Source organism: Calliphora vicina, chromosome 1 (genome assembly GCF_958450345.1).
Source record: "Calliphora vicina chromosome 1, idCalVici1.1, whole genome shotgun sequence".
NCBI classification, from domain to species: domain Eukaryota; kingdom Metazoa; phylum Arthropoda; class Insecta; order Diptera; family Calliphoridae; genus Calliphora; species Calliphora vicina.
The window spans coordinates 83,483,972-83,508,500 of NC_088780.1; the positions used below are offsets into that span (position 1 = coordinate 83,483,972).

At 28.4% G+C, this 24,529-nt stretch overlaps 1 protein-coding gene across 1 annotated transcript; it reads left to right on the forward strand.

The window, feature by feature from the left end:
* Positions 1-1,171: 1,171 nt before the first annotated feature.
* Positions 1,172-8,648, forward strand: Abd-B (Abdominal B). The gene is made up of 5 exons (XM_065515046.1): positions 1,172-1,733; positions 4,826-5,040; positions 5,179-5,383; positions 7,430-7,644; positions 7,717-8,648. Exons 1-5 carry the CDS (start codon positions 1,301-1,303, stop codon positions 7,906-7,908), a joined length of 1,260 nt encoding a protein of 419 aa, XP_065371118.1. The 5' UTR covers positions 1,172-1,300; the 3' UTR covers positions 7,909-8,648.
* The last annotated feature ends 15,881 nt before the right edge of the window (positions 8,649-24,529 follow it).

The window sequence follows — 24,529 nt, forward strand, 5'->3', positions numbered from 1 at the left end:
ACAAACAAAAAAAACTGTGTTAAATAATAATAAAACGTCATCATCGGCAACCAAACCAAACAAAAAATAATAATTATTTGTTTTGATCGTAAAATGGAATTTTATGACCCTCTAAAATACCACCAACAACAATAAAAATAATAACAATACAACAACCAAAAATCAATAAAAAACAAAATCAAAACGAAACAACACCAAACACCAAAACTTTTAAAAAATCGTTAAAAAAATAAACTATTTTTAAAACAAAATACTTTGATGTTTTTTAAAATTATTTTTTGTTAAAAACTAAATTATAAACACCCTGTGTTTGGAATTTCTCTTTAACCTTTAATGAAAAAAATCTTTAATTTCGATCAAAACTTAATTCGTTTCTATAAAAAAATAACTTTATTTGCAACGAAATTCTTATTCGCATTGAACAAAATAAAATACTCTTTATCGTGTACTCTCTTCTCCGTTAATTCTAATAAACATTCTCTTAAAAACAAAAACTAAATCAAACCACCACCATCACCAATACATGAACACATTAATTGTGTGTTATTGAAATGTGTCGACTTCAAACACTGTGGCGTACGTGAAACGTATTCAAATAAATTTATTTTAAACAATTTCATAAATATTTTGTTTAACAAACTAAACACAACACCACAAACAAAAATATCTCTTGAAAACCAAAAAATCATTACGTATTTATTGGACATTTTAAATCGCAATTTTCTTTTTATCTCAAAATATTTTGTCGATTATTGTAACGCGTTATATAATATTTAATTTGTTGATATCACGCGCGTACGGTTCGATTTAAATCGCGTTCAAAATAACCGTAAATATTCCACCCCTCCCCCAAACCCCAACCATCCCGCTGGCGTGCGCTCTTTACGACCCCCACGATGTCTCGGCAGTCGGGTCGCACGCCGCTGCCGGGGCTTGGTGGGGGCCACATCATCACGCTACTCCACATCCATCCACAACTGCTGCCACTGCCGCCCTTAATCATCATCAAACGGCAATTGGGACGACGCATCATCATCAACAATTGCATCATCCGGCCCATCACGCACATCCGCATGCCCATGCGCATTTGCATCCACACCATCAACCGCATCTGCAACATCATCACCTGCACCAACAACAACAACAACACAATTCCGCCTCAACGGGACTGGCATCATCGAATGCATCATCTGTCTCCTCCTTGCTGGGTACGGAAACGGCACTGCAACAACTACAACCATCACAACAACAACAATCCTCAACACAACCAACCACACATTCCACACCAACTCATGCGGTTATGTATGAAGATCCCCCGCCTGTTCCTATAGTTCAACAACAACAACAGCAGCAACAACTACATCTCCCGCATCAACAGCAACAACAACAACAAACAAATAGCCAACAACAGCAGCAACAACAACAGTCCCACAATAACGTTGACACTACGCCCGTTGGTTGTCTTAGTCCCTCAGAAACACCATCAGGTCCTCCGCCACAATCTCAGCAGCATTTAACATCACCCCATCATCAGCAGCAGCAACAACAACAGTCAAATACAGTACCCTCCACTGCTCCTTCAAGTATTCAACAACAACAGCAGCAGCAGCAACAACAGCAGCAGCAACAACAACAACAGCAACAAAACACAGCAGTGGCGTCCGGCCAAACACAAATTGTTACGCCGACAGCGGCGAGTGTTTCCCCATCCAGTGTTAGTTCCCAACCTCCAGGTAAGTTCAACAGCATTTTCAAAACTACGAGTATTTTCATTCAAAAACAAATTGTACAAAACTTTGTTTAAATTTTGTAAATATAATTTTTAGAAATTTCTCGAAATTCTTAAAAATACGTTTTTTTTAATTTAAACAAAATTAAAATTTGTTTAATTAATTTGTGTTCTCTTTAAAAATGAGAAAAAAATTCATAGTTTTAAAAATGATTTTTAAAAACGTTTAAAACGTTATTTCAAATAAGTAAGAGTACGAATATTTTACCCCACATTTAAAAAGAAAAATTAATTTTTGGTTTTGATGAAATAAACGATTTATTCTAGTTTCAGTTTTTCTGGTGAACATTTTTTTGAGAATAATTTTTTTTTTAAAATATATTAAGAAAATATTGTGAATTTGTGGTCACATACCAACATTCCAGACAAATAGTCGGGATAGATTTTAAAAAAAATACTTATGTTTAACAATGGTGGAATTTACTATTTTATTTTGTAAAAATAAGATCGAAAAGTAACTATTTCCTATTCAAAATTTTCAAGTAAAAGTTCTTTGGAAAAATGCTCAGCAACTTTATTTTGAAATACTACTTTTGAATTAATGTTTTTAACTAAAATAATTAAATTAATAACATTGTCACAATGCTCACCTTGAGATCTTTATGAAGTTAATAGGATTCATTTTTACTACCCATAATGAAAATTAATAAAAAAAATTTATGCAAATATAAGATAAATTTTAGTTAATTTTATTTAATTAAAAATGTCATAATTTTTCAATTGTACAATATCAAAATACTTTGAAAATCATAAAATATTTAACAATTCATTTTGGCAATAAATGCTTTAACTTATAACAACTGTGACTTTCAAAAGTAATTTTTAATTGCCGAGTTTAGTAAACCATTGAAATTGCAACACATTTTTTGTTCCAATGTCAGTATTTGACATCACTTATTACACTGTCAAACAAAACTTTTCAGTCTCAATCATTTTTTTAAAAGGTTTTGTAAAGTTGCTTTACCATTTTTCCAATATATGAAATGTTAAACAAATATTTTTATTAATTAATCGGAATTTCATGTATTTTAAAATATATCGAGGGCCTATATTCAAAACCTTCTATCTTTGATTTTCACGAAAATTACTTTTTGATTGTAAAATGTTCAGCAAAACAGCCCTCATGGTATGGATTTTATAACAAAGATGATTTCTTTTGCTGTTTTATTTGCATTTTTGTTATTTCTCTATATTGCACAAATAATTTTCTTGAATGCAAAACCCTCTATCTTTAAAAAAAAAATGATTTCCAAATAATATCTTCAATAAAACTTCAAAAAAATGTACAAAAGCAAAATAAAAACCTTTTTTCCATGATACAATAATTGTAGAAGGTAGAATCACTAGGGAGAGTTTTCAATATTTAGCCCTATAACGTCAAACTTTGATTTCGATTTTTTTCTTATTTTTTATATTTTCTTTTGTTTGACGTTACAAGAATTGTATAATTGAGAATTTATTTTCTACTGAGTGTACCTTATATTGTTGTATCATGATTTTGTCTATAATTTTTTGTATAATACTCTATTATTAGAAGCTATCCTAAATAAGTTAAGTTATGTTGAATAAATCACATTAAAAACTGACAGATGCCATAAATGAAATCAAAATAATTAATTTTTATTGAAGTGCAAAAGCCTTTATCTGATCATTTCATACATACATTAAATATTTTTGAAAATTTCAAACATGCATTGAATATTTTTGAAAAGCAAAACCCTCTATCTTTAATTAAGTCCATAATGATGCAAAATTTTAAAAACCAATTATATGTGAGATTCAGTAGTTGCTTTTAAAAAATATTGTGAATACCGAATTTTAATAACTCAAGTAATACGCGAGAAAAAACTGTTTTTTGGCTCTCCTGAAAAGTTGTGTTTTACAAGATAGAGGGTTTTGAATATAGGCACTCGATATATTTTTCTATTTGCTTTTTCAACAGTAGATCATTAATTAATAGTAGTTATAAATTAATTTATTTAGTTATTGCCTTGTAAATATTGAAAAAATCTAAAATTGTATAGCATTTCATTTAAACATTTATTTGAGTTCTTTAAGCAATATTAATTATTTTATTATATCATGTTCAGTGCTGTTATTTTAAATTTACCGAGTATTAGAAAGAGATTCTGGTTTGTCCTAGACTGCTCTATTTTTAGGGTTGTCAGTCGAATAAAATTTATTCCAATATTTTTACACGAATGAATAAAATTAAAGTCAGTTTAGAATAACAAATTATTCGATCAATAATTATCGTATATTTCCAAATTAAAATTTTATTTCCAAATTAAAAGTGTATCAAATATTTTATAAAAAAGAAAAATATTGGAGAAAACCATCTCTAAGAAACAAAAGCAAATTCGGTCATCATTGGAAATTTCACTAGAGATAAATTTTTGGATTAAAACTTCAAACGTAAACCTTGTGAATAATAAATAACTAGGAAAGGATAGAGGATGATAAACAATTTTTACAGAATAATATATTTCCACCATGAGTATTTATACCCAAAATTTTAAAAAATTTCAATAAGAAATAATTTTGAAAAATATTTTACAAAATGTTGTAATTCAAATTTATTAATTTTTACAAACTGACTATTGGACATTTTCTGTTTTTAAATATATTTTATTATAATATTCGAATGATATTGTAATTTGTGCAAATTATTCAGTCGGATAGTCGAGGGAATAAAAATTTATTCAGCCTAACCACAAAAGCCCTAAAATCGATTTTAAGTCCGTAAAGTTTCAAATATAATTTAAAATATTGTTTTATTATTATAAAATACGCTTTTTATTTTGAACTTTTATGTATATATTTTTTTATTTTTTGAAATTTGTTTGAAAAATATTTTCATTTATTTGAATATATTAGTTGTATTAGAAAAACAAAAGTTCTATTTTAAAATAAAGTCGACTTTAACAAAAATTAACTTTAAAATTTCTTTTATAGTAACTCGGATTAAGTTTAATCGAATATTTGATTCTGATGCATGTGAAAAATTTATTTATATTTATTTTTGTTTTTTTACAGACATGTCCCTCTCATTAGCACCATTGCATATACCCGCGATAAGGCCAGGTTTTGAAGCCGATGCAGCCAGTGCAGCCGTTAAACGGCATCCTCATCCGGCATGGCCGTATGAGAGTGATGGTTTCAGTTCAGCCCAATACCACCATGCGTCGCAATACTACTTAGAAAGAGATCGTAAGCCTGTATTCTATGGTTATCCAGAAACGCAATTTCAGGTAAATATCAACTAAACGCAATTTAAATGCGGATCTAAATAATGCAAATTACAAATAAAATATTTAAATTTCATTAATTTCTGTATGTTGTATGTATATATTTTAATAAAATTGCATTTTACAATTTACTTTTTGCAGCCATATTGGAATTACCGCGAACAACCCACATCCGCTGCAGCTGCGGCCTATATGAGTGCTAGCGACGATAGACATGCAACGGTTACTGCTGCTGCAGCAGCCAGACAATCGGTAGAGGGAACCTCACAGTCAAGCTATGAAACGCCAACTTATTCTTCGCCCAGTGGTTTACGAGCGTATCCAAGTGAAGCATATTCAAGTACAGGTAAATTGTTTATTACAATGACTTAAATAAATTCGACAGTAGAATGTTGAAAAATGAAAGCATTTCTACATGAAGGATTGTGTATTTCTCACATTGTGATTCCACAGTAGTGGATTTAGCGGTAGCAATTATAAAACTAATTGATTTATATATGTTTTCTTATTCATATGAATTTAATTAAAAGCTTCATGTTTGTATGACTGCTTGCTGCCTGCAGGTCTCATTCACTAGAATGCTTGGATATGCTAAAAGGCAGAATATTTACAGCAGCTTACGATGTTTTATGGTTTATTGTCATGCAATATTCAATTAGCACCTCTTTATTTTTAAATTCCCCTTTTCTCCCTTCCTCAAACAAAAGGAAAAAAACTAAAACATTTCAATGTGCAACTTTACTGCTTCAATTCAAAAATAGTAGAGCGAAAAAAATGGCGCGAATTTTATAAAATACAAATTTCCATTATTTCTTGGTGGGAACAAACCTACAAAAGTTATAAAACACTTGTCACGTTTGAGACTATAAACCATAATAAAAGAAGAGAAAAGAAAAGAATGAATGATCAAAGTGAAAAATAAAACGTTTAAAATGTATTTAAAATATTTAACCAGCTTAAAGTCTAAAGTTGTTATTTAAAGATCAAAAACTGAAGTTCAACACGATATACATAAATAAATTTTAATCTATTCATTCATTGAGTGGTTGTTTGTATTTCTGATTAAACAAAATAACAATAATAATCCAAATATTCATACTACATATTTATTTATTAATTAATTTAATAATATTATTTTAATTGTAATATTTTTTATGAATGTTTTTATGATTTATGGCCAATAAAACTTTTAAAATATCGCTAGTAATTTAATTTGAAATCAACTAAGCTGGACATTATACAATAATTTGCATATTTATTGAAGTAGTAAGAATATTTGTAGTTTTTGTTTTAGATTTTTTTCGTTGATTTATGTCGATCGTAAAATCAAAATGTATCGTGACGCGCACTGTTTTGTTGTTTGAAATGTTTGTATTAATTGTTAAATAAATTATTAAAAAACAATCTGTCAACACTAGTAAGTGGTACAATGTGGTCAAAATGTATTGTTTTTTTAATAATACTTACAATACAAATTAATATAATGACTCATCCAACACCTGACTTGCTATTGACAAACAATAAATCAATAGAAATAATAAAAAGTTATTAGTCCAGGCTAAAATTGTGAAAAATAGGTTTGGTAGCTCTAGCTGCCCATAAGCAATCAATTAGATCGATATGACTTCGTTGTGACAAGAGCACATCACTCAATGAGATCAATGAAATAGATCAAAACTAGATATTAGTGACGACTAGATAAAACATGATAACATCAGATTCATCGCTTCAGTATATTGCATGTTCGCTCAGAAATATATGTGTGTCTTAACAAATGAAGAGCCATATATATTCCTCCTAACATTGTCAACATATACCGGCTACAACCATTTTTCTTTTAAAAGAAATGATTTCCTATATATCTCAGGATACTAAACATTAAACAGGTTTATTTACTCGACAGTAAAACGAGTAAATTATGTGGATTCGATTTACAGAACAACAAAATCTGTGACCAGATTGCCCACCTGATCATTGTAGTCTCTATGATCAAATCTTAGACTTCAAGGTCGTCATTCAGATCCTGATGTAAATCTCAATTCCTAAATATTTTAGAGCCGTTGAATTGCGATAGTTGTTACAGGTCCCTTCTATCAAAATATATTGTTAATGGTGCTTTAAACATCGTGCAGAGCAGTCCCCACTGATCGACCCTTTCGGTACTCATGTTGACAGCACGAGAGTCGCAAGGTTAAAAATTATAGGTTTACGTCTCTTGCATCTTAAACTTTGGATTCGTTATTAGGTTTTTTTTTTGGTCAAATCCCACTCTTATCAAGTAAATCTAACTCAACACAGCCTACTAATATGCAGGTCTCTCTTTAATAAATAATAAAAATCAATTAAGATAATGTTTATTTATTTAATGTGTTTTTCTGAATTCTTTTTACAGGTGGATCTGGTGGTTTATCTGTCGGTGCAGTTGGACCCTGTACACCCACCAATGCTTTGCATGAATGGACCGGTCAGGTTTCAGTACGAAAAAAGCGTAAACCCTATTCAAAATTCCAAACCTTAGAGCTAGAGAAGGAATTCTTATACAATGCCTACGTGTCCAAACAGAAACGATGGGAATTGGCTAGAAATTTAAACTTAACCGAAAGACAAGTAAGTTTTTTTTACCCCAAATTCGTTATAAAAAACTATAAATGCTCAATAAATATGTTTTCTTATGTTTAGGTGAAAATTTGGTTCCAAAATCGTCGCATGAAAAACAAGAAGAACTCACAACGTCAGGCCAATCAGCAAAACAACAACAATAGTTCAAATAGTAATCACAATCACAGCCAGGCAGCACAACAACATCACAATAATCATCATTTGGGTTTGGGTTTGAGCATGGGTCATCATGCCACCAAAATGCATCAGTGACCTTTAGATAACAGCAGTGCTGGCACCATGGGATTTCCAACTTACTAACATTTAGCCAATATTAAAACGGAAACGTTTACCGAATATTAGTACACCACACACAACAATCCAAAAACACATAGATAGATACACTCTGCCACACCCCCCTCCCCAAAATAGTTACAGTTACATCCAGTTTGCTGAAAAAAAATATGAATTGAAAAAAATCTGATAAAATCCAAACATCAATTAGTACCAAATTGTAGTAATTACAATGTCAGACACTGTTGTTGTTCACTCTTTCAAACAACTGCAACAAATCATTCATTCGTTCATTCACAGATACAAACATCAAACAAAAACAAAAAACATGCATTCACTCATATAAGTATGTATAAATTTTAGAAATGTATGTTTTAAATGTTTGGCATACAGAAACATTTATATACATTTGTGTATATGTATAACTAAAAATATTTAATGATTTTATACAAATAAATAAAACTAAGTAGAAATTTAAATATTCATATACCTACACTCTCCTCACCACACCACACAACACCACATCACACATTCAATCATTCATACATAAATAGATTTAAACAAGATTTTTTGCATTGTATCTCATAAATATATACTACAAACAACAAATAACAACAATTTTTATGCAAAATTAAAACACACACACTCGGACACTCAGACTCAACTCATTTTGAAACATTTTTAAACATAAATATTTAACCCAAATACAAATACTAAATTTGAGAAAAATTTGCAAGAAAAAAGAGATAAAATAAAATTTATTTTGAATGATCAAATTTAACTTAAAAAAAAACAGAAAAAATAATAATTTTAAGAAAATTTAAAGAAATTAATGAAATTATTGATTGTTTTTATAAAATTCAAAATAGATTCGTTACGAAAATTTTGTATCGAAAACAAACTAAACTTGTAGGAAAAATACAGAGAAAAGTTTTGAAATTTAAATAATTTCGTATCGTATTATTTATTGAATTGTATTTTTCCATGGAAACTTTCGAAAAGAAGTTATTTTGAATTTTATAAAAACAGTTAATTTATTTACAGGTATAAAAATAGTATAGAATTTGTTTAAATTTTAAATTTGTTTGAAGGAGATTTTAATTTCTTAATAGAGTTGTATGATTATTTTTGAAACGTGCTGATAAATTTCAAGATTTTCCAAAAAAAATATGATAAGTTTTATTAAAAGATCAAAAATTCTTTAATATAGTTTCCAAATTGTTTTAAAGCATAAATAATAGGAAAGAACTAGAGGCAATAAGAAAGAACTAGACCATCTAATATGTGATTGATTGGTAATTTTATGTTTTATCGAGGTTTATAAGGGATTATCTGATTTTACCACTGAATAAAAATAATTATTGACTTAACATTTTGCAATCAAAATCAATGAAAATTGTTATATCCCAATACGGCATTTTTACTGGAATTCAAGTTGAAAGCAAGTATAATTCAAGCCTTGAATTATTGTCAAGCAATTGAATTACAGTTGTATTAAAATTTATTTCAATAGCATTCTCCAGTAAAAAGGAAACATATGTTTTTTGTTTGAAAAATATTTAATTTTTCAAATATTTTTCAAGTTTAAAACATAATCACATTTACATTCAAGTCAAATTCCAACAAAACGTTCAAGTGCTTGAAGTTTTTGGGGTTTTGGTGCTTATTGTGATGTATTATATTTTTCATGTTTTCTAATTAATATTTTTGACCAAAAAAGTACTTTTTTAAGATTTATATATCTATTAACATGTTCTAAAATTTAGTACATCTTAAAAAATTACTATTTCGGTTCAAAATATCAATTCAGTAAAAAACTTTTTCAACGCACGAAAGTGAGGCAAACATTTTAATTATTATTCATAAATTTTCTTAAAATAAAAAATACTTTTGGATTATTTATTCAATCTATGAACTTTTTGAACAAAAAGTTTTAAATATTTTTCAAAAAAAAAATACTTAAATTTTCTTAAAAACTGTTCATATATTTTTGTTATATCTTTATAAATTAAAAAGGTACGTTTACAGATTTTGAGAAAGAAAGATAAGATCTGTAAGCTAAATTCGAGTAACTTGTTCATTTAAAAAAAAAATTCACTTATTTTGGTGTTCTGTAAATCGTATCGAAAAAGCCTTATTATTTAGTATGCAAAATCGAGCGATTTACGGAACATCAGTTTGTCAATTATTCATTTAAAGAATAGGGTCGATAATATAGAAACTATCCTGATGTGAATGTACCCTAAGGACTTTCAAAAATTTTTGTTGAAAATTTGCAGGTTTTACATAAAAATCACTACAGAAATTGGAAAAATATTTATGTTAAGTCAATTACTTTTTATGGTCAATCTTGGATTTAATAATTCGAATAAATTTAGAGTCCATGGAATCAAAGAATATTTAATAGTAACTCAATTGTGAACTACTAACACAATGGCATAATTAGTTCTTTTTTGTTTACGCAAAGATACACGCAAAGATACGCAAACAAATTTTATTCTATTTATGTAATTACATAGATTTCATTAATATATTGTTTTCTTTTTATTTAAATGGCAAAGAAAATATTTATTTAAAAATATAATAAGTTCCTGTAAATACTTAAGACGATAAAACAATTTACTAAGTTAAAGAGATCAAAAAAAAAGAAAGAAAATCCAATTGTAAAATAAATTCACTTGAAAAATATGCTTTAATGTAGTAAAAATAATAATAAAAAACAAATACTTAATGATATAAAATAAACAGTCCAAAAAGAAAAAAAAATATGCATAAAGAAATAATTTAATTAAAGAAAAAACAAAAAGAAAATTATAAATAAAACAAAAAGTAAAATTTACTTAAATAGTTGATGTGTGTCTGTTTTACTCAATAGAAAATGATGGCTTCAAAATAAAAATAAAAAAAATCTAAAAAAAATAAAAGAAAAAGCATAGCATTAGTAAGGCTGCATTACAAAAAAATAAAAATTTGTATAATGGTGGCAAATACTACAAAATAAAAAATAAATAAAATCAAATATTATTAATTTTTAACAAAAAACAAAAACATAATATCTTGTAAAACAAAATAAATTTGTAATAATTATAATATAATAATAATCGTAAATTAATAATTAAATTAAAATTAATTAATACTTAATTGAACTTGTCCTCTAATTAATTACGTAGTTGTATTTGTAATTCTAATTGTAATTATAATTAAATAATGTATTAAAATTTTGTTATTGTATATGAGTTGTATTTTTTATAATTTTTAATCTTTGATCTTATTTTTGTTTTAAATTTTTAAACTCATGTGTTTGTTTTTTAACTTAAAATTATATTTTTAATTAATAGAAAGCCTTAATTAAGTTTAAACTCATCATCTCAGTTTAATCGGAATAGTTTAAATAAGTAAATTTATTAAAGAAACTGTTTATTTTTATTTCTGTTGTTTATAATTTAAATTATTTCCTTTTTTTTTAATAAAAAATTTACTTTTTTGTAATAATTAAAATAAAACATAATTGTTTCTTGCTTTAATAATTCATTAATTAATTGATAACTGTTTAGAAGAAATTTATTTGACAACGATTCTTTTTTAAAAAGTTTTTTTTTATTTTATAATTTTATTGTGTTTACAATTCTTATATATATAAAATGTTTTGCTTAAATTTTAATTATTATTTACTTTTTATACAAAACTTATAGTAAAAAACAAATAGTTGTTTAAAAATGTCACATAAAAACATTAATAAAATAGTAATAGTTTTATTGTATCCCCTCTACCCCCTTTAAAATGTAAGATAATCTTTAATTAAATAAATAATTAATTAATTATTGCTACTCGTATTAGTTAATAACTGAATAATCGATATTATAAACTTCTGATGTGCGTATGCAGAAACAACAAAAACAAAACAAAAAATAAATTAAATTACAAAAAAAAAACAAAACAAATTTACAAAAAATACTTGCAAATTGTTAATTATTTTTCAAAATTGTCCCTTATTCTCTCTACTACCCAACCCATTGAAATGTTAGGTAAGTACCCCTTCCCATGTCTATAAACCTCCATAACACATTTGGCATTACATAATTACATGGTAGATTAGTACATTTTAAATTATAATGGTACAATATAATATTGTGAAAATAATTTGTTTAACTGCAACAGTTTGTAACAGCAAATATCTGAAATAATTTCACATTGCTAAATCATTTAAGAAAACTTAAAAACCACAACCTCTCTCACTAACGAATTTACATAACAAAAAAAACAAATAAAATATTTAATTAAATAAATAACTAAAATAAAACATACATACACGCCACTTGTCTATCGAAATACATTTAAATACTGCAATACATACATTTAGTCAGTCCTTCCAGCCCTTTATTAATACATAAACTCATTGGCATGGAAATACATTTTTTTTTAATTTGAAAGTCTCAAATAAACTTAACTTAACTTTAATTTCAATTACTAAAATTTCGTTATTAAATTTACCATAAACTATGCGTAATAACTTACCACTGTGTATTTTGAAACAGAGAAGCAACTAAGTAAATAAAATGTAAATACAATAATATTATTAAATAAGCTTTTAATTTATAAATAAAAACGTAAAAGACGATTTAATTAAGAACTTAATTGAATACTACCTACTCGTAATAGCAAATAAAGAAAATAATATCTCTTATTTAAATAAAATATTTATCTAATTGGGGGTATTGTTGTGGAAATTTAATCCGTTTAGAAAACGTTACGCAGTGTTTATCCAATCGTAGTTAATTAAAAACTATGATTGAATATTATTTATTGAGTGCAGTAAATTATGTGACAAGTTTTTAAAAAATTATTAAATGGAAAATAATATTGAAAGTGTTATGAATTGGAATTTTATTTAGACTTATAAATAACACTATGAGACAAAAAAAAACTAAAGTAGAAATACCTGGAAAGTAATACTATTTTTCTGATAGGCTTTATCGAGTACAATAAGAATATGTTTTTGAAATTTGCAAAACACCTCCAAAATCTTGAGTTACGGGTAAAAAACCGGATTTTCATACCTCTAAGCACTTATAAGCCATGAAGTAAACTGATGAAATTGACAAAGTTATTAAAGATTGTACTAATTTTACTTAGAAATGTTTGCTTAACCGCTTTCTTTTTAACTCCTTAAGTTAGGTTATATGAAACAATTTGTTAAAAAGCTTGATATAAACGGCGAAGCTCTCTGCTATCCTAAAACGATTTTCCCAAAATTAAGCGAAAGCAAAATAAGGAGGTTTTTATCAATATCATCCCAAGCCTTTTTTGCATCTTTACCTGTTTTGATATATTTTAGGTATTTTCATTGGACCTCAAATTCGAAAATTACACAGTACAACATTTTTCAGTTCATTGCTTTGGGACTCAATTCTGACAATTGCACGTGAAAGTAGCCCCAAGAATAAGAACTTCTGCGTCATTAGTTTTGTCAAGTTGGCTGCCATAATAATTTAATGACCATACGAATTTTTTTTCCTCAAGGTGGATTTTTATCACTTTTTCTATATTTTAGCACGGTTATATCTCGTATACCGTACGGAATATCTCTTTTGTGGCTGAAGCAAAGTTGTAGATATTGAATAGTAGAAAAAAAGTACGGAACATACCGACCCAAAAAAGGTGCACCCAGTGCCTTAAAAATCGCAAAAATGCCAATTTTTTAACCAATTTTTCACCTTTTTTGCTCAATAACTGGATTACAAATCCAATTATGAACCGATCACCATGAAATTAGGTCGTGTGATTTGTGTCTATATGAAAGTTATTTATCATGACTTTTGTATGTATACCATCATTTTTAACAGATTTATTCACTTTAAAGTGATTTTCGGAAGCGGGTCTTATATGGGAGCTATGACAAATTATGGACCGATCATAAAAGAATTTGGTACATATAATTTGTTCGGCACAAGGATGAAGCCTGTTGAAATTGGCTGAAATCGGTTCATTATTTCACTTAGCCCCCATACAAATGCCCTCCCGAAATTGGACTTTATCGGTCATAAATGTTTAATTTATATATGTATCTACACAAATTTCGCTCAAAATAAGTTTTATATATATAAAATTCATGTCAAAAAATTTTATTATGATCGGTCAATAATTATTCATAGCTCCCATATAAGACCCGCTTCCGAAAATCACTTTAAAGTGAATAAATCTGTTAAAAATGATGGTATACATACAAAATTCATGATTAATAACTTTCATATAGTTACAAATCACATGACCTAATTTCATGGTGATCGGTCCATAATTGGATTTGTAATCCAGTTATTGAGCAAAAAAGGTGAAAAATTGGTTAAAAAATGGGCATTTTTGCGATTTTTAAGGCACTGGGTGCACCTTTTTCGGGTAGGTATGTTCCGTACTTTTTTCCTACTATTCAATATCTACAACTTTGCTTCAGCCACAAAAGAGATATTCCGTACGGTATACGAGATATAACCGTGCTAAAATATAGAAAAAGTGATAAAAATCCACCTTGAGGAAAACAAATTCGTATGGTCATTAAATTATTACGGCAGCCAACTTGACAAAACTAATGATGCAGAAGTTCTTATTTTTGGGGCTACTTTCACGTGCAATTGTCAGAATTGAGTCCCAAAATCATGTGTTGTACTGTGTTATGAAAGATGAGGAGTTTTTGAATAAGCTAAGTTCCATTGAAAAACGCGCATGGAAGAGCTTTGTGTCGCTTTGTAAAAATGTTCTTGGTAATAAAAGAAGCCATGACTATGTCACTGTGATTAATGAATTTTTTAGTGCTTATGGTGAAATGGGCTTCCACATGTCTATAAAAAAGTATTTCCTGCATTCGCATTTGGACTTCTTTCCAGATAATCTGGGGCAGTTCAGCGACGAACATGGCGAACGTTTTCACCAAGAAATGGTCACAATAGAAAAACGTTTCGAAGGAAAAAACATAAGGAAACAATTTTCTGAATATTGCTGGTCACTTTTACTGCAAACTGATGATAACGAGTTAAAAAGAGAGCGGTTAAGCAAACATTTCTAAGTACAATGCCTAGAAATGATATTTTTAAAAAATTTTGTTTTAGTACACTCTTTATTAACTTTGTCAATTTCCAATGAATTTTTAAAAGCAATATTGCGTTTTACGCATAAATAAACTTATTTTTTAAATCAATGCATAAATAGTACGGTTCCTTTATAAAATACTATGTAAAATCTTCTTCAAAGTTGGAAAATGGTGAAAAAATAAAAACAAAAATAAGTTTGCTGAAGAAATGCACACAAATTTTGTCAAAATACTTAAATAATATATATACCATTGGAAAGGCCACAGTTTCTTCTTTTGAAATCCGTTTACAAAAATTAATATCCATTGAGAATCAGCATAGTTAATGGCTTATAACTGCTTAAATGTATGATAAACCGGTTTTTTACCCGTAACTCAAGATTTTGGAGGTGTTTTGCAAATTTCAAAGACAGATTCTTATTATAAGCTAGGTACTACATATAAAATATTTGGAATGAAATATATGCGAAATAATTTCGCAAAAGCAGTACTCTGTTTTTATAGTAGAAAACATGTGAAATACATCTGGTAACCTTATTTTTCCACACGAAATAACATACGCAGCACTTTTTTCGCACGAACAGCTAGCTGTCAAACAGCATGTAAAATTTTTCGCATGAAAAAACCATAGTTTTTCGCAAATATGAACAGAGTACTAGGCTTTACTCGACGCACCTTCCAGAAAAATTGTATCACTTTTCAGGTATTGTTTTTTGTCGCATAGTGTAAAGTTTTCTTACTTGTTTTCATATATTTTTGGGAGTTAACGAGTTGTTGGTGTTTGAAGACTTTTAAAATGCGGTCAGTTCTTTGGCTTAAAGGCAATACTTCTAAAACACGAAACGCAGCTTGTCTATACTAAATTAAAAATAAGTTTAATATTTATCGTATAAATACAAATCCTCGGATAAATATTTTGATAGTTCGGCAATCCAAAATAGCCTTCGCCATTAATTTCCATTGCAGTTGGGTCGAGTTTACATATCCCAAAGAATGGAAGCTACAATATTAAATATTTGAGACCAATAACAATCGAAAACATAATAGTCGAAAACATAATGAAGTATCACATTCAAATCCTATTATATATTGTTTCTAAGTGCGCATTCAGACGACTTTACAAACAGCCAAACTGATCAGAACTAACATTATATAATAGAAATATGTATATCATCAGAAAATACATATAATTTGCAAAAGTCATTTGAAATGTGCGCTATAAAATCATTTAGAGCTAAGATCCCAGTACTGAGCCCTGAGGTAAACAAGATTTGACATGACCTACAGTAGAACTAAAACTACCAAATGAAGTAAACTGAGACCGTTCAGATAAAAAGGAAGTCGAAAATTAATATTTATCATATAACTTTTTTACAAGAATTATTTGGTTGACTCGATCAATCGCTTTCCTAAGATCTAATGATAAAATTAATGGTAATTTAGTTGTCTAACTAACAAAAGCAATTCGAGTCCATTCGGTCCAAAAGTACGCCCTACATTTTCAAAAAAGCGGACGAGTCATATAAAATTTTTTAAATTTCAATTTTCAAATGACCATAACTCGGAAATTAATAGAGATAAATAGCACACGCAAGCATGTTTTTTCAAGACTTAGCCGCTTTCCAAAAATATAAAAATCGAAAAGGAAACAAAAAAATGCCACGTGTTTAAACATTTTGAGTCGAAGGAACTAGTGTTTATAAACCGGATAACCGGTTAACCGAAAAACCTGTTTCTCTTCGAAATCTCTGTTTTTTGCGAACCGGTTAATTTAAAATGTTGATTTTCGGTTTATCCGGGTTTTATCACTCGGTTAACCGATTCTTAAAATTTGGGACTAAAATTAATAAATCTCATGTTTTTGTGCATTTTCTATATTCATTGTATATATAAATAGTAGAGGACGATGAGTTTACTTAAAAACTTTTAAAAACAAATAATTCTAGAAGTTAAGCTAAATCTTAACAATGATTCATTATAAACTTTGTGATGATTTGATGTACATACCTTCTTTCAATAAATCTGACTTCATTAGTGTGTTTTGTTCTTAAAATTTTACTTTATTAATCATCTCGTTAGCTTAGTGTACAAAGTCCTTTTCAGAAATATTAATATCCATGATTTGAAATATTTTTGAAATCTGATAATGGAGTTCTATTAACTATTTGGTATGATTTATAATGACAAATAATCACAGCTAAAAAGAAGTGCGTTTGCATCTCATAGGTCCTTTTTTGTGACTTGTAACATTTTCTGTTTCATATCAGAAAGTTGAGGTGATAATAAATTTCAAAATTATCAAATATTTAATTAAAAAATTGATTTACATTTTTTGGTTGAAATTTAATGAATAAACCAATAATTAAAACAAGTATTATATATTTAGTAACATATTTATACGCAATTCCATTGGAATGAGATAATAAAACTTTTGTATATTTATAGTTATTTAATATCAACCATTTATGACTACTAAAAACTACAAATTTTAAAGCTGTATATACTTTATTGGACATTTTAAGTTTTCTACACATATATGACGGTTAACCGGTTTTTTAGATGTCGGTTAACCGAAAAAACGGTTTTCTAAGAAAGGCCAATTTTTAGGTTAACCGATAAACCAGTTTTTTATACACACTAGAAAGAACCCTACTTTGAGGCCCCATAGCGCCGCCACTTGAGCATTTATAGGGTACATTTTAATAGCTTAGCTGGATTTTTTTTTTTTGGAAAGTTTAATTTTTATTTCGGAACGTAAATTCCTAATAAACAATTAAACCACGAGAAACTTCTTTCATCAGCTGACGCTTTAAGGTTCAGAAGCTTCATAATATGTAATAAACAATGAAAATTTAAAAAAATGTGCATTTTAATGCACCTGCAAACCTGGTTTTCCCGTTCTTTTAAAAGGACGGTTGCGCTAAGTGGATTAAACTAGAATACTCCATCAAATTTTATCCCGATCCAGCCGATTAGAAATACCAGATTTATTTGAAAAAAAATTTTGATTCTGCCCCACTGTGCATTATACAATTAGAGTCTTATGGAAACTGTGAGAGAAATAAGAATATATGCTGTATTATTATTCCGACGGAAAGCATACTGGATGCAGTAATCTCGCAGTAAGTGATAAAATATATTAGTTCATTATGTTTTCTACTATCTTCGATATGACAGGTAAGATAGTAATTGGTCTCAAATTGTTAATATTGTTGCTTCCATTAAACATATTTATCCCATATTCCTGCGAATACAATACAATAATTTCTCCAATTCTCCTTAGATGGTTCTCTTAAGTAAGTACCTACCATATGCAGAATATCTTAGGTGCCAAGAGCAAACTATCTCTCTAGAAGTAATCCATTTAATATCGCTAGAACCAAATTTAATATTGACAACAGTTACAATATCATGAAGAATATTATTGAGATTATCTAACGTTGACCAACATCATTGGTATTAACAATAGGGACAACATCAAATATCTGGAAACATTGAACAATCTTATAGTAATTCATTCGATTGTAGTCCTTAAATTCAAACCAATTATTATGTAATTGTGATCAGACAAAAAAAGGGGAATTGGAGCTGATTACGAATTTCAATCAATAATAGTCGGTCGACTCACAAGATAGTAGTCTATCAAAGAATTAGAATTACTACTTACACAAAAGTGTGTAAGTAATAACTAAGAGCACATCACGAAAATTAGTAGTCACTGAACTATTAAAACAATTACAGTTAAAACCTCCCATAACAATAATATTTGAAAATCGATCAAGGAGATCACTATGGAGTCTCTCAAACGCATACATATCACTATTCGTAAAGTGATTCACAAATTCCATATTGCTCACTACGAAAAACTACTTTATAATGAAATTTGTCAGATATGTACAAACAGACTCAGTTACTCTAATAATATCAAGAGGGGAATTACTAAGAACACGTTTAAATTCTTCTAATTTTGCATTCGAGTTTGATGGATTCAAACGCTGGTCATAAATATGACCAATGTTAAGATTTTTGAATATGAAGACAGACAATCTTTGAATTCTGTGATATTTCCGGCAATAGCTTCAAGATTTATGTTATTAGACATCAAAATTAAGCAAATGGTAAGAAGATGTTTTACTTGATTCACAACTTATTAAAAAAATTTTGTTTCATAAATATATTATAAATATTTCGGTTAACCGCAAAGTAATTGACGTCACTAAATATCACAAAAAAATTATTGCAATAACACACAGTTACAACCTAAAACGCACCTAAACTGAATAACGCTAATAGAAAATGCTCAATGCGAATTCATACAAGGTGGAGTTAGTCAAACAGCTGATGTGATCTAGCGTTTGTCAAAGCTTGTTCTTATATTTCAAGATCTACATCAAGACGACTTCATACAAGGTGGTGGCAGTTCTACAAAAACAACAATTGGTCTTAACAAATGTCAAAAAACAAAAATTAAAAAAAATATGTATTAAAACTTAATGTAGTGAATAGTGAGGGCTTTACTTATTTATGTAAAAAAATTAATATTTTGTTAATAAGATTAGAATATGTAGATATTTAAATATAAAAACAAGCTAGAACCAAAAAGCGAAAAAAATAATCAGCTGATTGACTGACTCCACCTTGTATAAATTCGTCATGATCTACATATTATTCTTTACATACATAAATAAGATAAGTCTCCATTATTCGATTTCCACACAATATTAAGTTTAAATCGCATTTTTTTAATTTTTCATTTCTGTTTTTTGGCATTTGGTAAGACCAATTGTTGTTTTTGTAGAACTGCCACCACCTTGTATGAATTCGCCTTGATAAAATATATAGACATTGAAATATAAAAACACGCTTTGACATACGCTAGAAGCAAACAAGCGGAAAATAGTAGTCAGCTGTTTGACTGACTCCACCTTGAATGAATTAGCCTTGGACAAAGCAGTTTTGCCATTAACGGCCATTTTCACAATGTACGATTATTTCATTTTAACCGGAAAATTATCTAACTGTCGGTTTGTTTGTTTAACGGGACCATTTAACCAACGGTTACCGATTTACGTTTTACCATCATTGATTACTTAAGCAAAGCATTCAGTAGAAAGTATGGCAATAATGCATACATTTGTTTACGAAAAATAGTTTAATGAAAGATTGAAATATAAAAAATTGTCTAAAAGACGGCATAAAAAATAATAATTTGTGTTTTCTTAGTGGTATAATAAAAAAACGTATAAAACTCAAAAATATTAAGGTACCTAACTGTAAAATTTACAGAACAAACTGAACAACAATTACTGAAAACCAACAAGGAAAAGTGCACATTTGTTGTTTGGTTTGTAAGTGCAATATCCGGGTGGTATATGGATCACCCAGTGCAAAATTTACTTTTCTTCGCTTTACACTTTTTAAAATTGTATAATTATAAATATTACAAAAATATAAATGTTTTTCCATGTTCTTTTATTATATTTCTTACAATTAAGATGCTAACCGGCGAAATTTATTCGGTTATATTTAACAGCAACTTTGTTGTTAAATAGTGTCAGTTAAGAATTGATCGTACATTGTGAAATTCATATTAGCCTAACTTGCGGTTAAAGTTCACGTTAACTTTTAATCGTACATTGTGAAAATGGCCGTAAGTATCGCTTTGCCTTGTAAATGTATTTTTTTGCAGTGTTGCATTCAAACTGCGTTTATGAAGCCAGCAAATGAAACACTTGAAAGATAAACAATTTAAAAATGTTTTAAATATATATTCTATTGAACATACTTATACTTATTACCCCCAGTAACACGAAGTCTGGTTATTTTTTAACTAATAGTTATATTGACAGTTTTCATACAAAAATAATTTTAACCGACAGTATAACTATTAGTTAAGCCATAACCAGACTTCGTGTTAATGGGGGTTAATACAATAAACAAACTATAGTTTAGAAATGATTTAACTACAAGGTCATAAGTTCAAATAGTTGGTAATTCTTTTTCTTATCAAATATTTGGTCAGTGAAATCATTTCAACTGTTTATAAAAAGTGTTTTTTAAAGCATATTAAAAGTACATTTTTGTAAGTATTATTTGCTTAGTTCGAAGACAGTAAGAATTTTAATTTTTGGTTTTGGCATATCTCTGTTAATAATACTGAAATATTATTTTTTTATATTTGTATACCCTACACTACCATAGTGGGAGGGTATATTGTGTTAGTAATGATGTTTGTAACGTGCAAAAATATTGTCCCAACACCCACCTTGAAGTATACCTGCTCATGATCACTACAGGTCGCAGTTTCAAAAATAATTCTACAAAATTTATGTCCAAGCTTTTCTATTATCCCAAGAACGAATTTGAATTTGGTTAGAATAGGTCAATTATTTCTCCTAGCCCCCATACGATTAACCTATCTGAAAATAGTTAAGCTCTCATAAACATCTGAGTTATATACATAGATATCCAAACTAAAAAGAAACCAAATTTTGTGACGATCGGTCAATAATTAGTCTTAGCTCCCATATAAGGCCCATATCTGAAAACCATAATTACGCGACCAAATAGGTCTTAAAGGAATGGACCTAAGCATTCTTTTGATCATAAAAAAAAATTAAAAAAAGGGCCCATTTTGTAAAAAAAAGTTTGAAATTGCAAAAATTTTATTTCTTGAGTTACAAAATATTTATTTTGATAGATATCCCACTCGCATCCCACTAAGCGACCAGAATATGTCGTCGTAGTGTTTTTAACTTTTTTCTGAGCTTCCACGTGCTCTGCCTCTGGGACATAATTTCCATTTATGCGAAATTAGCTTCTTATATATTTCAGAAATTAACATAACATCGATTGGATGATTTCTTTGGAAATACTCAAGTTCGTTTTAATGTTGGCGATTGCTCTTTGAGTTTCAGACACATATTTTTAAACAATTCAAGGCCTAATGAGTACAGCTAAAATATGTTTTTCTATAACTTGACATAGACATACGAATATTTTATTATGAGCTCTCACCACGATACAGAAATTTATTTGAATAAAATTTTACCACCGCAATGGCAATAAAAAAGTTACCAAAAGTGGATAAAATCGGAAAAATACATTTTATTTGAAATTATTAATCCAATTTTTTAACATTGGCTCCTGGATTCATACAAAAATTAACTAACAGGGTGTTATATGTAACTCGAGTGCCAAGGTTTATTCCTTTTTTTAAAACATATTTTTTCTGGACACATTAACACAGATTTTAATCGTTTGAGACATGTCTGTAGAAATTGGTACTATTCTCCTAATGGTACTTTTTTAATATTTTAAATTATTTCACTTATCGACATTAAGGTTAGCTGATATGTATCTGAGTGAAGTTAGTGTTAGGAATAGGGGATAATATTTAGGTATCAAAATGTGAGAACTGAACTTAGGTACTTTTTTATTCTTCTAATGGCACTTTTTGAATTTTCTATAACAATGGACTTAGAAACATGAAATTAAGCATATATGGTCCTAAGTGAGTGAGAATTTGTAATTTCTTCACCAATGAACCTAGAAACATGAAATAAAGCTTACATGGGCCCGAGTCGGTGGAAATTCACAAGTGGCTGCTTTTTGGTACTTTTTCTATATTCTAATGGTACTTTTTGTAATTTCTTAACCAATGAACCTACACAGAGAAAACAGATTCGTGATAGCAACCGAATTTGTTGCCAATCGAATGATTTGGTTGCACACTTAGAATTTTTCGGTTCTATCAAAGTTAGTTGACAAAGAAGAATTTCGGTTAAAGCAACTAAATTTTTGTTGCCACTTTTAAATTTTGTAGCCTCAATTGTAAAATTCGGTAACTAAGACAGAATCATTCGGTTTCTATCACGAATCTGTTTTCTCTTTATTATTTATTGTAATGGTACTTTTTGAATTTTCTGTAATAATAAACATAGAAATATGAAATTAAGCGTATATGGTCCTAAGTGAGTGAGGATTCTAGGGGGAGACTTTTTGGTACTTTTTCTTTATTCGAATGGTACTTTTTCTAATTTCTTCACAAGTGTAGGCTTTTTGGTACTTTTTTTATATTCTAATGGTACTTTTTTGAATTTTCTATAACAATGAACTTAGAAATATGAAATTAAACGTATTAAGCTAAAATTTTTGATTCAAAATCTTTATTCGAATGGTGCCTTTTTGTAAGTTCTTCATCAATGAACCTAGAAACATGAAATAACGGTTATATGAACCCGATTGAGTGGGAAACCAGAAGTGGGTGCTTTTTTGGTAATTTTTATATATTCTAATGGTACTTTTTGAATTCTCTGTAATACTGGACATAGAAATATAAAATTAGGCGTATATGGTCCCAAGTGAGTGAAAATTCAAGGGCATAATTCATGGTACTTTTTCTTTATTCTCATGGGTACTTTTTGAATTTTCTATAATAATGGACCTGTAAACATAAAATTAAGCATATGTGGTTCTATGTGAGTGAGAATTCTAAGTGGTACTTTTTATTTATTCGAATGGTACTTTTATCACCAATGAATTTAGAAACATTATGCTAAATTTATATGGACCCGAATCTACAAATAGTGACATTATGGAACTTTTTCTTTATTTTAACGGTAATTTTTGAATTTTCTACAATAATATAATTAGATTAGATATGAAATTTAGCATAGTGATTAAAAGTTTGACTTTTTTTAAAAATGAATGGTACTTTTTTTTCTAATGGTAGTACTTTATAGTAGAATTTCCAGAAAACCGAAGAATTTTAAAACCGATCGGTTTCGGTTTTATTTCGGTTTTGAGATAATTTGTTAAATATTAACCCCCATAAGCAAATTTTCCAATTTAAAATTTGATTATGAATACGGCCTAAAGTGTTTTAGAAACAAAATCAAACTTAACGGAGATTAAAGGAAAATCGGTACTATTTCTTTTAATAGCACTTTTTTAATATATTAAATTAGTTAACTTATATACATTAAAGTTGGCTAATATGTTTCTCAGTAAAGAAGTAATCAAGAATATGTGGTTCAATCGTATTATGATACCACAAAAGGAGAACTAAACCAAACTAGGGAGTACTTTTTCGTTCTTCAAAATGGTACTTTTTGAATTTTCTATAATGGTACTTTTTATTATAATAAATTATTTTACTTATTGTATATGCATGTGTACATAATAGTTGGCAGATATGCTTCTGAGTAAAGAAAGAATCACGGATAGATGGCTTAATGATTTTGAGGTAACAAAAATTATTAGTTTCGAATGATCTAGAATCCACATTACAATGAACCAATAAACATAATTCTAGAGACATGTTATCCTGAATTAGTATTAATTTATAATGAGAGACTTAATAGTACTATTTCTTTCTTCTAATTGGGGTGGTGAAGCGCGTCGGGTCAGCTAGTACTCCAACTTTTATCGGATATTTGAAAAAAATAAGGTCTTATTCATAAACAATTTTTAAATTTATCAATTTTTAAAAAATCAAATTTTGTATTAAAAAAATAT

Coding starts and splice junctions, on each gene's coding strand:
- Abd-B (XM_065515046.1), top strand. CDS start 1,301: ATGTATGAAGATCCCCCGCCTGTTCCTATAGTTCAACAACAACAACAG. Junction 5,041..5,178: donor ATCCAGAAACGCAATTTCAG/GTAAATATCAAC, acceptor TACTTTTTGCAG/CCATATTGGAATTACCGCGA. Junction 7,645..7,716: donor TAAACTTAACCGAAAGACAA/GTAAGTTTTTTT, acceptor TCTTATGTTTAG/GTGAAAATTTGGTTCCAAAA.